We start from the raw sequence: 15185 nt of genomic DNA on the forward strand, positions 1-15185 counted from the left end.
CGTATGGCCGTTCTGCCAAAAGACAGAACATGTCCTATACTTGTCCATTTTGTAGACAAGGATAAGCAATGTTACAATAGGTCTGCAAAAAAAAAAGATTAAAAAAGATGCAATACAGAAGTCACCCGCATTTTCTTGTGGATCCTGCAAAATACAAGCGGCCATGGTTTCTGAAGACGGTGCTAGAGCGCCCCTACTGGCAGCATTTATAACACCCGGTACACAAACCGCGCAGGCGCAGCTAGTTTTCATGCAGCGCATGCGCGCAAGGCAGTGTCAGTTCATCGCAGCCGCAGTGAGGGACGAGGCGAGTGGGGTGGACCAAGATGGCGTCTGCTACGGCTCCGAACGGCGGCGGAATGGAAGTGGACGACGCTGGTAAGTACCCCCGGAGGTCAGTGAGGCTGGGTGAATGGGAGAGAGGTCGGATAGGTTCGGAGGTAACGCAGGACGGGAGAGGAGCGGCCCGGTAGGAAGCATGGCTGCTGACCGTGACTGATAGTAACGCTGTGTGCTGGATGGGGTGGGCGGGGTCTGAAATCAGAGCAGTGATTGGTCCATAGGCTTGTCAGTTAGCTGTGGAGCGGAAGTGACGTCACCGTATTGATAATTTTTTGTTAATATTGCGCTTTTATTGCGGTTTTTGTGTCACGGGAGCGGACTGCTCATTATAATGACTGAAGTGTGGGCTCCCAATGTCCGACTGCCAGACAGATAGCCTCCCCAGGAGCATGAAGCCCCTGTACTTGTAACCGGGGCGACTGAGGGGAATAAAAGATGTGAGAGCAGCTCTGGGTGTGACTGGAGGATGAGAGGCGATGTGAGAGCAGCTCTGGGTGTGACTGGAGGATGAGACGCGATGTGAGAGCAGCTCTGGGTGTGACTGGAGGATGAGATGCGATGTGAGAGCAGCTCTGGGTGTGACTGGAGGATGAGACGCGATGTGAGAGCAGCTCTGGGTGCGACTGGAGGATGAGACGCGATGTGAGAGCAGCTCTGGGTGCGACTGGAGGATGAGACGCGATGTGAGAGCAGCTCTGGGTGCGACTGGAGGATGAGACGCGATGTGAGAGCAGCTCTGGGTGCGACTGGAGGATGAGACGCGATGTGAGAGCAGCTCTGGGTGCGACTGGAGGATGAGACGCGATGTGAGAGCAGCTCTGGGTGCGACTGGAGGATGAGACGCGATGTGAGAGCAGCTCTGGGTGCGACTGGAGGATGAGACGCGATGTGAGAGCAGCTCTGGGTGCGACTGGAGGATGAGACGCGATGTGAGAGCAGCTCTGGGTGCGACTGGAGGATGAGACGCGATGTGAGAGCAGCTCTGGGTGCGACTGGAGGATGAGACGCGATGTGAGAGCAGCTCTGGGTGCGACTGGAGGATGAGACGCGATGTGAGAGCAGCTCTGGGTGCGACTGGAGGATGAGACGCGATGTGAGAGCAGCTCTGGGTGCGACTGGAGGACGAGACGCGATGTGAGAGCAGCTCTGGGTGCGACTGGAGGACGAGACGCGATGTGAGAGCAGCTCTGGGTGCGACTGGAGGACGAGACGCGATGTGAGAGCAGCTCTGGGTGCGACTGGAGGACGAGACGCGATGTGAGAGCAGCTCTGGGTGCGACTGGAGGACGAGACGCGATGTGAGAGCAGCTCTGGGTGCGACTGGAGGACGAGACGCGATGTGAGAGCAGCTCTGGGTGCGACTGGAGGACGAGACGCGATGTGAGAGCAGCTCTGGGTGCGACTGGAGGACGAGACGCGATGTGAGAGCAGCTCTGGGTGCGACTGGAGGACGAGACGCGATGTGAGAGCAGCTCTGGGTGCGACTGGAGGACGAGACGCGATGTGAGAGCAGCTCTGGGTGCGACTGGAGGACGAGACGCGATGTGAGAGCAGCTCTGGGTGAGACTGGAGGACGAGACGCGATGTGAGAGCAGCTCTGGGTGCGACTGGAGGACGAGACGCGATGTGAGAGCAGCTCTGGGTGCGACTGGAGGACGAGACGCGATGTGAGAGCAGCTCTGGGTGCGACTGGAGGACGAGACGCGATGTGAGAGCAGCTCTGGGTGCGACTGGAGGACGAGACGCGATGTGAGAGCAGCTCTGGGTGCGACTGGAGGACGAGACGCGATGTGAGAGCAGCTCTGGGTGCGACTGGAGGACGAGACGCGATGTGAGAGCAGCTCTGGGTGCGACTGGAGGACGAGACGCGATGTGAGAGCAGCTCTGGGTGCGACTGGAGGACGAGACGCGATGTGAGAGCAGCTCTGGGTGCGACTGGAGGATGAGACGCGATGTGAGAGCAGCTCTGGGTGCGACTGGAGGATGAGACGCGGTGTGAGAGCAGCTCTGGGTGAGACTGGAGGATGAGACGCGATGTGAGAGCAGCTCTGGGTGCGACTGGAGGATGAGACGCGATGTGAGAGCAGCTCTGGGTGCGACTGGAGGATGAGACGCGATGTGAGAGCAGCTCTGGGTGTGACTGGAGGATGAGACGCGATGTGAGAGCTGCTCTGGGTGTGAGAGCAGCTCTGGGTGCGACTGGAGGATGAGACGCGGTGTGAGAGCAGCTCTGGGTGCGACTGGAGGATGAGACGCGGTGTGAGAGCAGCTCTGGGTGCGACTGGAGGATGAGACGCGATGTGAGAGCAGCTCTGGGTGCGACTGGAGGATGAGACGCGATGTGAGAGCAGCTCTGGGTGTGACTGGAGGATGAGACGCGATGTGAGAGCAGCTCTGGGTGTGACTGGAGGATAGGTCAGGTTGGCTGAAGCTTGTGGTGGTTCTTGTCTCCCGGCAGATGTCCCCACCGTCATGGCTCAGGGGGTCACCGGCAGCGTGGCTGTGGCTCTTCACCCCCTGGTGATCCTGAATATCTCCGACCACTGGATCCGAATGAGGTCCCAGGAAGGACGCCCCGTCCAGGGTAAGAGCCGGCACCCCCTCCGCTTGTCACCTGCCACCCGTCACCTGCGCTCAGCTCTCTTCTCCTCCCGCAGTGATAGGGGCGCTCATCGGGAAACAGGAGGGAAGGAACATCGAGGTGATGAACTCCTTCGAGCTTCTGTCCCAGATCACCGAGGAGAAGATCACCATCAACAAGGAGTACTACTACACCAAGGAGGAGCAGTGTAAGTACTACTACTCCAAGGAGGAGCGGCGTGAGTACTACTACATCAAGGAGGAGCAGCGTAAGTGCCACTACTCCAAGGAGGGGGCGGCGCGAGGGCCACTACTCCAAGGAGGGGGCGGCGCGAGGGCCATCAGTGCCTGTAGTTTAGATGAAGGACCCCAGGGTGGTCTGCTGTTAGGACGTTGCATATAAACACTGTTACATTCTCCTCAAAAAGTAAAGGCCCCCTGTGTTGCTAAGCAACACCCCAAACATAGAGGTGGCTGCTCAGCGAATACCGGGGTCCGCAGAATCTGTGCTTGACGTTTGTCTTGTTTTTACTCTGCAGTTAAACAAGTGTTTAAAGACATGGAGTTCCTGGGCTGGTACACAACTGGGGGTCCCCCCGAACCCTCCGACATTCACGTCCACAAACAGGTACCGAAATACTAATCTGCACATCCAGAGCTGCGCTCACAATTCTGCTGCTTTATACAATGGCTCCATCCACTGCTGCATTCATAATTTCCAAAGCTTTGCTGAGAACTTCTAATGCATATTATTGATAGAGCGACTACTTCTCCCACAATGCACTGCAGTGTAATATGCCGTCTACAGACTTTTAACCAGCAGGGGGCGGCATCCTGAGAGTCACCAGGGAGAGCGCGAGATTACAATGCTGCTGTGATTAACCCCTTCCTGACATCTGCAATACATGTACAGCGGATGTCAGGTCTTTGAAGGAGTTGTACCACGAAATATGTTCGCAAAGCATTTGGATCTAAATATTTCTGTAATGGCGCCACCTGCTGTTTGTTCTTTTCCTTATTTATTTATTTTTTTTGTCCACCCTCACTGAGGTGGTCGCACATGCTCAGTATAACTCTTCAACTGACCGGAGCCATTCACTTGCTATGGCAGCCTGAGGTCTCTCTGAGACCTGCCATAGCGAAGTTATTATCAAGCCTGACCTGAGACAGGATCGGAATGCAGTGATTATACCATAGGCGGCAGTCTATGGGAGAAGTGATCACACAATCGCATGTTCGAGTCCCCCAGTTGGACAAACAAAATAAGTGTGAAAAATATAAAAATTTAGATACCCCCTTTCCTCATTTTAAAAATAATCGCTGCATCCAAAAATGCCTGAAATATTAAAATATAAAAGTGTATCCTGTACAGTGAACGGTACAATCTAAATGGCTGATATGCAGTTTTTTTTGTTGCTTCACCTCCGCAAAAAAATGGCACAAAATAGTTGCAATAAAAACTACAGCTCGCCCTGAAAAAATTTAGCCCGCGCACAAAAAGTTATGGCTCCAGGAAGACGGGGAGTAAAAGACAAAAAAAACCCTGCATCTGGAAGGGGTTAAGCAAGGTGTGCAGTAGATGCTGTGGTTCTCTGGGTCAGCTGCTCATTCCCTCATTAATATTCATAACTTCTAAGCTCCTCCCCTGTCACTCTCCATCCAGGTATGTGAAATCATCGAGTCACCGCTCTTCCTGAAGTTGAACCCTATGACAAAGCACACTGATGTAAGTACCGGCCGCTGACCCTGGCAGCCCCCCCTTCCCCCCCCCCCCCCCCCATATCATCCTGACCTGTGTGGATAATGCTCTTCTGTCCTCTGCAGCTGCCGGTCAGTGTGTACGAATCAGTGATTGACATCGTGAATGGAGAGGTAAGTACCGGGAGCAGCAGCCACTGAACCAGCAGGTCCTTGTAAGGTCACTATGGTGACCTCTGCCCGCTTATGTCTCCTCAGGCCACCATGCTGCTGGCTGAGCTCCCGTACACCCTCGCCACAGAAGAAGCAGAAAGAATCGGCGTTGACCACGTCGCTCGTATGACGGCCACCGGCAGCGGAGAAAACTCAACAGGTGAGAGATGGAAGTCACGGGGCTGGCAATAAGGCAACGTGCTGATGTAGACTGAGGAGGAGACCAGGGAGATCAGACTGCACCACACATGCACAGTACAGACCAAAAGTTTGGACACACCTTCTCATTCAAAGAGTTTTCTTTATTTTCATGACTATGAAAATTGTAAATTCACACTGAAGGCATCAAAACTATGAATTAACGCATGTGGAATTATATACATAACAAAAAAGTGTGAAACAACTGAAAATATGTCATATTCTAGGTTCTTCAAAGTAGCCACCTTTTGCGTTGATTACTGCTTTGCACACTCTTGGCATTCTCTTGATGAGCTTTAAGAGGTAGTCACCTGAAATGGTCTTCCAACAGTCTTGAAGGAGTTCCCAGAGATGCTTAGCACTTGTTGGCCCTTTTGCCTTCACTCTGCGGTCCAGCTCACCCCAAACCATCTCGATTGGGTTCAGGTCCGGTGACTGTGGAGGCCAGGTCATCTGACGCAGCACCCCATCACTCTCCTTCATGGTCAAATAGCCCTGACACAGCCTGGAGGTGTGTTTGGGGTCATTGTCCTGTTGAAAAATAAATGATGGTCCAACTAAACGCAAACCGGATGGAATAGCATGCCGCTGCAAGATGCTGTGGTAGCCATGCTGGTTCAGTATGCCTTCAATTTTGAATATATCCCCAACAGTGTCACCAGCAAAGCACCCCCACACCATCACACCTCCTCCTCCATGCTTCACGGTGGGAACCAGGCATGTAGAGTCCATCCGTTCACCTTTTCTGCGTCGCACAAAGACACTGTGGTTGGAACCAAAGATCTCTAATTTGGACTCATCAGACCAAAGCACAGATTTCCACTGGTCTAATGTCCATTCCTTGTGTTCTTTAGCCCAAACAAGTCTCTTCTGCTTGTTGCCTGTCCTTAGCAGTGGTTTCCTAGCAGATATTCTACCATGAAGGCCTGATTCACACAGTCTCCTCTTAACAGTTGTTCTAGAGATGTGTCTGCTGCTAGAACTCTGTGTGGCATTGACCTGGTCTCTAATCTGAGCTGCTATTAACCTGCGATTTCTGAGGCTGGTGACTCGGATGAACTTATCCTCCGCAGCAGAGGTGACTCTTGGTCTTCCTTTCCTGGAGTGGTCCGCATGTGAGCCAGTTTCTTTGTAGCGCTTGATGGTTTTTGTGACTGCACTTGGGGGCACTTTCAAAGTTTTCCCAATTTTTCGGACTAAATGACCTTCATTTCTTAAAGTAATGATGGCCACTCGTTTTTCTTTACTTAGCTGCTTTTTTCTTGCCATAATACAAATTCTAACAGTCTATTCAGTAGGACTATCAGCTGTGTATCCACCTGACTTCTCCACAACGCAACTGATGGTCCCAACCCCATTTATAAGGCAGGAAATCCCACTTATTAAACCTGACAGGGCACACCTGTGAAGTGAAGACCATTTCAGGTGACTACCTCTTGAAGCTCATCAAGAGAATGCCAAGAGTGTGCAAAGCAGTAATCAAAGCAAAAGGTGGCTACTTTGAAGAACCTAGAATATGACATATTTTCAGTTGTTTCACACTTTTTTGTTATGTATATAATTCCACATGTGTTACTTCATAGTTTTGATGCCTTCAGTGTGAATCTACAATTTTCATAGTCATGAAAATAAAGAAAACTCTTTGAATGAGAAGGTGTGTCCAAACTTTTGGTCTGTACTGTAGATTTAGTCACACAGGATTGTAGACTAAGGAGGAGACCAGGAGATCAGCCTGCACCACACATGTACATGTAGTCACACTGGATTGTAGACTGAGGAGGAGACCGGGGGGATCAGACTGCACCCCCACAAAATATTACATGTAATTAGGGTTGTTGCAGGTATCAAAATATCAATACCCAATCAATACTTTTGTCCCGGTATCGATACGATACTGGGATTTGACATTTATCGATACTAGGCTGAGCTACTGCGCAGCCTAGTCTCAGAGAACATGGCGCACGCTGCTGTCGGCGCGCACCATGTTCTCCTCCGCAGCACAGGCGAGAAGAAGTCACTCTCTCCCTCCCCCTGTGCCGCTGCTGCCAATAAGAAGAGAGAGGGGCGGCCGCGCTGCGCCACCAATGAAAGTTGAATACAAATACAGGTGCTGGCAGCAGAGTCACATAGCCGTGATCAGCGGCAGTTAACCCCTCAGGTGCGCACCTAAGGGGTTAACTGCCGCTAATCGCAGCTCCTAGCTACGTAATTCTGCTGCCAGCATCGGCCCCCTGTATTAAAGGTCAATTATCATTGGTGGCGCAGTGTATTAAAAACATTAGTGGCAGTGGCCACAAAGTAACCTCCCTGCTGCTGTGTGCACTATGCACAGGGCAGCAGGGAGAGTGTGAGGTCCTAGTCACCCTAATAAAGCTCTATCAGGGTGAATAGGACAGGGGATGAAAAGATCCCAGGTTCTGGCCCCTAAGGGGGAAAATAGTTACTAAATAAAAAGTAACCAAAAAAAGGGGGAAAAAACCCCCCACCAAATTATTAAGTATAAATCACCCCCTTTCCCAATTTTACATATAAAATATATAAACCATAAATAAATAAACACATTGCCACGTCCGAAAAGTCCAAACAATTTAAATAAATCTTTAAAATATAAAAGAAAATCTCCTATGCGGTGAGCGCTGAAAAAATGTTAAATGCGGAATGCACGCTGCTTTTTTCGCGTTTTATTGTGTGGTATCGAGTATCGCAATACTTTTTTTATGGTATCGAAATCGAGTCAAAATTTTGGTATCATAGTCTGTACATGTGGTCACAGCGGCCTGTAGATGAAGCAGGTGACTGAGGATCAGACTGCACCCATGTATTACATGTAGTCACAGCGGCCTGTAGATGAAGCAGGTGACTGAGGATCAGACTGCACCCGTGTATTACATGTGGTCACAGCGGCCTGTAGATGAAGCAGGTGACTGAGGATCAGACTGCACCCATGTATTACATGTAGTCACAGCGGCCTGTAGATGAAGCAGGTGACTGAGGATCAGACTGCACCCGTGTATTACATGTAGTCACAGCGGCCTGTAGATGAAGCAGGTGACTGAGGATCAGACTTCACCCGTGTATTACATGTAGTCACAGCGGCCTGTAGATGAAGCAGGTGGCTGAGGATCAGACTGCACCCATGTATTACATGTGGTCACAGCGGCTGTAGATGAAGCAGGTGACTGAGGATCAGACTGCACCCGTGTATTACATGTAGTCACAGCGGCCTGTAGATGAAGCAGGTGACTGAGGATCAGCACCCATGTATTACATGTAGTCACAGCGGCCTGTAGATGAAGCAGGTGACTGAGGATCAGACTGCACCCATGTATTACATGTAGTCACAGCGGCCTGTAGATGAAGCAGGTGACTGAGGATCAGCACCCATGTATTACATGTAGTCACAGCGGCCTGTAGATGAAGCAGGTGACTGTGGATCAGACTGCACCCATGTATTACATGTGGTCACAGCGGCCTGTAGATGAAGCAGGTGACTGAGGATCAGCACCCATGTATTACATGTAGTCACAGCGGCCTGTAGATGAAGCAGGTGACTGAGGATCAGACTGCACCCATGTATTACATGTGGTCACAGCGGCCTGTAGATGAAGCAGGTGACTGAGGATCAGCACCCGTGTATTACATGTAGTCACAGCGGCCTGTAGATGAAGCAGGTGACTGAGGATCAGACTGCACCCGTGTATTACATGTAGTCACAGCGGCCTGTAGATGAAGCAGGTGACTGAGGATCAGACTGCACCCATGTATTACATGTGGTCACAGCGGCCTGTAGATGAAGCAGGTGACTGAGGATCAGCACCCATGTATTACATGTAGTCACAGCGGCCTGTAGATGAAGCAGGTGACTGAGGATCAGCACCCGTGTATTACATGTAGTCACAGCGGCCTGTAGATGAAGCAGGTGACTGAGGATCAGACTGCACCCGTGTATTACATGTAGTCACAGCGGCCTGTAGATGAAGCAGGTGACTGAGGATCAGACTGCACCCATGTATTACATGTGGTCACAGCGGCCTGTAGATGAAGCAGGTGACTGAGGATCAGCACCCGTGTATTACATGTAGTCACAGCGGCCTGTAGATGAAGCAGGTGACTGAGGATCAGACTGCACCCGTGTATTACATGTAGTCACAGCGGCCTGTAGATGAAGCAGGTGACTGAGGATCAGACTGCACCCATGTATTACATGTAGTCACAGCGGCCTGTAGATGAAGCAGGTGACTGAGGATCAGACTGCACCCGTGTATTACATGTAGTCACAGCGGCCTGTAGATGAAGCAGGTGACTGAGGATCAGACTGCACCCGTGTATTACATGTAGTCACAGCGGCCTGTAGATGAAGCAGGTGACTGAGGATCAGCACCCGTGTATTACATGTAGTCACAGCGGCCTGTAGATGAAGCAGGTGACTGAGGATCAGCACCCGTGTATTACATGTAGTCACAGCGGCCTGTAGATGAAGCAGGTGACTGAGGATCAGACTGCACCCGTGTATTACATGTAGTCACAGCGGCCTGTAGATGAAGCAGGTGACTGAGGATCAGACTGCACCCGTGTATTACATGTAGTCACAGCGGCCTGTAGATGAAGCAGGTGACTGAGGATCAGCACCCGTGTATTACATGTAGTCACAGCGGCCTGTAGATGAAGCAGGTGACTGAGGATCAGACTGCACCCGTGTATTACATGTAGTCACAGCGGCCTGTAGATGAAGCAGGTGACTGAGGATCAGCACCCATGTATTACATGTAGTCACAGCGGCTGTAGATGAAGCAGGTGACTGAGGATCAGACTGCACCCGTGTATTACATGTAGTCACAGCGGCTTGTCGGTTAAGGATGAGACTGAGGGATGGAACAATAGCTTCTCAAACTTACTACACACATAAAATGTGACATTCTTGGCTGGGGGCGTCTAGCGCTGAAGGTTTACCTCTGGTCTTACCCAAAACCATGACAAATCCACCTCTGCTACATCTCACACGAACATTTCAGTAACGTTCTTCAATCTGTCGTTGTAGTGGCAGAACATCTCATTGCTCAGCACAGTGCTATCAAGATGCTGCACAGTAGAGTCCGGCTCATCCTGGAGTATGTGAGAGCGGCTGAAGGAGGTAATGCACAGACCTGGCACCACTTGTCTTACCTGAAAGCATTACCCTTAATTTCCACAATCTACTTATTTTGTAGGGGAGGTCCCCTTTAACCATGAAATCCTGCGCGAAGCCTCTGCGCTGTGCCACTGCCTCCCCGTACTCAGCACGGATAAGTTCAAGACAGATTTCTATGATGTAAGTATGGCATTCACTTGCCCCCTACTGGTGAGCCGCAGAAATGCACGTGCAGCTGGAGTCGCATGACACGAGCCGCTCCTTAGCGTGCAGCTGGAGTCACATGACACGGGCCGCTCCTTAGCGTGCAGCTGGAGTCACGTGACACGAGCCGCTCCTTAGCGTGCAGCTGGAGTCACGTGACACGAGCCGCTCCTTAGCGTGCAGCTGGAGTCACGTGACACGAGCCGCTCCTTAGCGTGCAGCTGGAGTCACGTGACACGAGCCGCTCCTTAGCGTGCAGCTGGAGTCACGTGACACGAGCCGCTCCTTAGCGTGCAGCTGGAGTCACGTGACACGAGCCGCTCCTTAGCGTGCAGCTGGAGTCACGTGACACGAGCCGCTCCTTAGCGTGCAGCTGGAGTCACGTGACACGAGCCGCTCCTTAGCGTGCAGCTGGAGTCACGTGACACGAGCCGCTCCTTAGCGTGCAGCTGGAGTCACGTGACACGAGCCGCTCCTTAGCGTGCAGCTGGAGTCACGTGACACGAGCCGCTCCTTAGCGTGCAGCTGGAGTCACGTGACACGAGCCGCTCCTTAGCGTGCAGCTGGAGTCACGTGACACGAGCCGCTCCTTAGCGTGCAGCTGGAGTCACGTGACACGAGCCGCTCCTTAGCGTGCAGCTGGAGTCACGTGACACGAGCCGCTCCTTAGCGTGCAGCTGGAGTCACGTGACACGAGCCGCTCCTTAGCGTGCAGCTGGAGTCACGTGACACGAGCCGCTCCTTAGCGTGCAGCTGGAGTCACGTGACACGAGCCGCTCCTTAGCGTGCAGCTGGAGTCACGTGACACGAGCCGCTCCTTAGCGTGCAGCTGGAGTCACGTGACACGAGCCGCTCCTTAGCGTGCAGCTGGAGTCACGTGACACGAGCCGCTCCTTAGCGTGCAGCTGGAGTCACGTGACACGAGCCGCTCCTTAGCGTGCAGCTGGAGTCACGTGACACGAGCCGCTCCTTAGCGTGCAGCTGGAGTCACGTGACACGAGCCGCTCCTTAGCGTGCAGCTGGAGTCACGTGACACGAGCCGCTCCTTAGCGTGCAGCTGGAGTCACGTGACACGAGCCGCTCCTTAGCGTGCAGCTGGAGTCACGTGACACGAGCCGCTCCTTAGCGTGCAGCTGGAGTCACGTGACACGAGCCGCTCCTTAGCGTGCAGCTGGAGTCACAAGACTGTGTAGCGTCACTGCTTCCCACAATGCCGATTTAGGGCGGTATTTGCTTAGTGAAGTCCTGTGGCTTTTTTAATTAGCTTATATAATTTTATCACCATTTACAAGATCACTGCTTGCTGTCGACAGGTAACGTGTATCAGTCTGAGACCCAGAGAGGATTGTCTAGACTAGATACAATTGTTTTTTTTTGCTGATGGATGTCCCCATTCTCTGACAGCTAGCAGAGGTTTTGAAAATGGTAAAACACAAGCCCTTTAAGCAGCTGTGGATGTGGTGTAACCTTGGGTCATTTTGTCACGGCAGCAATGTAACGACGTGGGGTTGATGTCTTACCTGGGCACCATCACCAAGACCTGCAACACCATGAACCAGTTCGTCAACAAATTCAACATCCTGTACGACCGGCAGGGGATCGGCCGGCGAATGAGAGGCCTCTTCTTCTGAGCCCCGCCCCCGCAAAACGGACTGTAGTGATCAGGACTGTAATGTTATTGGAAATAAAGATGCTCTAATGGTCCCGTGACCTGCGCCCCCCCGGCTTCTATAATACACACGGTAATGGCGGCAGAGGGGGTGGAGCCAGGATGGTCTCGTTTACTGCGTTACCTGTAGAGGGCAGCGTGTTCTTTCACACACAGAGGAGTGACTTTTTCCCGAGGATGCCCCATCAAGTCCAGGATCCCCTCGTTATTTAACCCATGTCATGCTTTTTGGGGAAATGTTCCTTTTCCCAGGAGGTCTGGGCCCCTGGACAATAAAGATTATGGCCCCACTGATCCCAGCTTATTTTTCTCTCCACTCACTGGAAAAAAAGTCTAGTGTAACGCAATAAAAAGCCGATAATGTAGCTGCAGTTTCTGTGCTGCGAGAGAGGAGAGGGAGCAGCCATAAAACGTCTTAAAATTGAGACACCAAAACTCTTTTCCAGTCCCCAAAGCTTAAATCCAATCCTTAAAGGGGTTAATCAACCACTTGCAACTGATGACCTATTCTCAGGTTAGATCAGCAGCATGATGATCTGGATCCCCGCCGATCAGCTGTTTAAGAAGGGTTGGCACTGCTAGAAGCGCCACAGCTTTCTGATGTAACGACCTGCTGAGATTATTCATATGGGGGGGGAGTTTGCTTTGCTGTAATTTCACCAAATTTATAAAATGTCACACAATGTTTGATAAATTTGGTGCATCTTTAACCCACCATGATGCACCCGTACAGGGTTGTATGGAGTGGGTTTGCGATGAGCTTGCTCCATGCATGGCAGGTGCTGGCTGTATAATACTGCATGCACCCACCAGCAGTGACCCGGAACAGAGGTGACTCCAATCCCGGTCATTTACACTGAACAAAAATATAAACGCAACACTTTCGGTTTTGCTCCCATTTTGCATGAGCTGAACTCAAAGATCTGAAACATTTTCTACATACGGAAAAGACCCATTACTCTCAAATATTGTTCACAGATCTGTGTTAGTGAGCACTTCTCCTTTGCCGAGATAATCCATCCCACCTGTGATTATCTCGGCAAAGGAGAAGTGCTCACTAACACAGATCTGTGAACAATATTTGAGAATAATGGGTCTTTTCCGTATGTAGAAAATGATTCAGCATATCAAGGTGCTGATTAGACAGCATGAATATTGCACAGGTGTGCTTTAGACTGCCCATAATAAGGCTACTCTGAAATGTGCACAGTTTTGCCTTACTGGGGGGGGAGGGGGTCAGAAAACCAGTCAGTATCTGGCGTGGCCACCATTTGTCTCACGCAGGGCAACACATCTCCGTGGCATAGAGTTGATCAGGTTGTAGATTGTGGCCTGTGGAATGTTGGTCCACTCCTCTTCAATAGTTGTGCGAAGTTGCAGAATATTGGCAGGAACTGGAACACGCTGTCGTATACGCCGATCCAAAGCATCCCAAACATGCTCAATGGGTGACATGTCCGGTGGGTATGCTGGCCATGCAAGAACTGGGATGTTTTCAGCTTCCAGGAATTGTGTACAGATCCTTGCATTATCATGCTGCAACATGAGGTGATGGTCGTGGATGAATGGCACAACAATGGGCTCAGGATCTCATCACGGTATCTCTGTGCATTCAAAATGCCATCAATAAAATGCACCTGTGTTCGTTGTCCATAACATACGCCTGCCCATACCATAACCTCACCACGGGCCACTCCATCCACAACGTTGACGTCAGCAAACCGCTCACCCATGCAACGCCACACACGCTGTCTGCCATCTGCCCTGAACAGTGAAAACCGGGACTAATCCGTGAACAGAACGCCTCTCCAACGTCCCAGACGCCATCAAATGTGAGCATTTGCCAACTCAAGTCAGTTACGATGATGCAGTCAGGTCCAGATCCCGATGAGGACGGCGAGCATGCAGATGAGCTTCCCTGAGACGGTTTCTGACAGTTTGTGCAGAAACTCTTTGGTTATGCAAACTGATTGTTGCTGCAGCTGTCCGGGTGGCTGGTCTCAGACGATCATGGAGGTGAACATGCTGGATGTGGAGGTCCTGGGCTGGTGTTGTTACACGTGGTCTGCGGTTGTTAGGTCGGTTGGATGTACTGCCAAATTCTCTGAAACGCCTTTGGAGACGGCTTATGGTAGAGAAATGAACATTCATTGCACGGGCAACAGCTCTGGTAGACATTCCTGCAGTCAGCATGCCAATTGCACGCTCCCTCAAATGTTGCGACATCTGTGGCATTGTGCTGTGTGATCAAACTGCAGATTTCAGAGTGTCCTTTTATTGTGGGCAGTCTAAGGCACCCTGTGCAATATTCATGCTGTCTAATCAGAACCTTGATATGCCACACCTGTGAGGTGGGATGGATTATCGAGGCGAAGGAGAAGTGCTCACTAAAACAGATTTTTGAACAATATTTGAGAGTTATGGGTCTTTTGTGTATGTAGAAAATGTTTCAGATCTTTGAGTTCAGCTCATGCAAAATGGGAGCAAATCCGAAAGTGTTGCGTTTATATTTTTGTTCAGTGTAATACCCTCAGATGGCACAGTCAATAGCAACCCGCAGGGTTAGACAGAGGGCCTTTTGATTGGAGACCCCTGGTGAAATCATAGGGTTCTGATTGGTTGGTATCACAGCCTGGGACCTGTAAAAATCCCACAGACTGCATTAGTAATCTATTACTGTCCATGGGACAAGCAATCATAGGATCACATGTTTAAGTCCCCTAAATGAACTTATAATTACAGCAAAAAAAAAAACCATTTGAATCCGTAATCGTGCGATGCGCAGTTCGGGCATAGCGTCCCTTCCCTGTGCTGGCATCAGCCTCAGGGAAGGAACTGCGCACCGCAAAATTACGGCGGAGGAGATTCGTGGATACAGGCGGTGCTGGGCTCCAGAACGGTTAGTGCAGCCCCTTGGGCTCCTTACCAGGCTGATTTACATATATATAAAATCATTTTTTACGCTCAATAAAACCACACTGAGCTATGGGACAGGTATATTGCGGACATACTAGCGGCGATCTAGTCGTGCATGTCCGCATCTCTATAGAGTTAAAAGAGGTGACAGAATCCCTTTCCTTTAAAGTAGTTATAGCCCCAAAATACATGACGGAATTGCTTTTTTTTTCTTTTCTCAATTTCTCCACACAATTT

At 50.9% G+C, this 15185-nt stretch overlaps 1 protein-coding gene across 2 annotated transcripts; it reads left to right on the top strand.

Annotated features, from left to right (window-relative positions):
• Nucleotides 1-240: 240 nt before the first annotated feature.
• On the top strand, nt 241-12326 carry COPS6 (COP9 signalosome subunit 6). Of its 2 annotated transcripts, none has more exons than XM_044278883.1 (10): nt 241-378; nt 2801-2926; nt 3000-3131; nt 3462-3550; nt 4586-4648; nt 4747-4794; nt 4879-4993; nt 10070-10162; nt 10239-10339; nt 11854-12326. In XM_044278883.1, the coding sequence occupies exons 1-10, from the start codon at nt 327-329 to the stop codon at nt 11992-11994; spliced, it is 960 nt and encodes a 319-aa protein (XP_044134818.1). In that variant the 5' UTR covers nt 241-326; the 3' UTR covers nt 11995-12326. The 2 variants fall into 2 exon arrangements, with proteins under 2 accessions (XP_044134818.1, XP_044134819.1); XM_044278884.1 differs by lacking the exon at nt 241-378 and adding an exon at nt 662-779.
• Nucleotides 12327-15185: the final 2859 nt, after the last annotated feature.

This window comes from Bufo gargarizans, chromosome 2 (assembly GCF_014858855.1).
Source record: "Bufo gargarizans isolate SCDJY-AF-19 chromosome 2, ASM1485885v1, whole genome shotgun sequence".
In the NCBI taxonomy this organism is placed as follows: Eukaryota; Metazoa; Chordata; class Amphibia; order Anura; family Bufonidae; genus Bufo; species Bufo gargarizans.

Bases quoted from the DNA above. Each gene is read 5' to 3' on its own strand.
- COPS6 (XM_044278883.1), top strand. From the start codon at position 327: ATGGCGTCTGCTACGGCTCCGAACGGCGGCGGAATGGAAGTGGACGAC. The intron at 4,649-4,746 runs GTAAGTACCGGC...TGTCCTCTGCAG, and splicing joins CTATGACAAAGCACACTGAT to CTGCCGGTCAGTGTGTACGA. The intron at 10,163-10,238 runs GTAATGCACAGA...CTTATTTTGTAG, and splicing joins TGTGAGAGCGGCTGAAGGAG to GGGAGGTCCCCTTTAACCAT.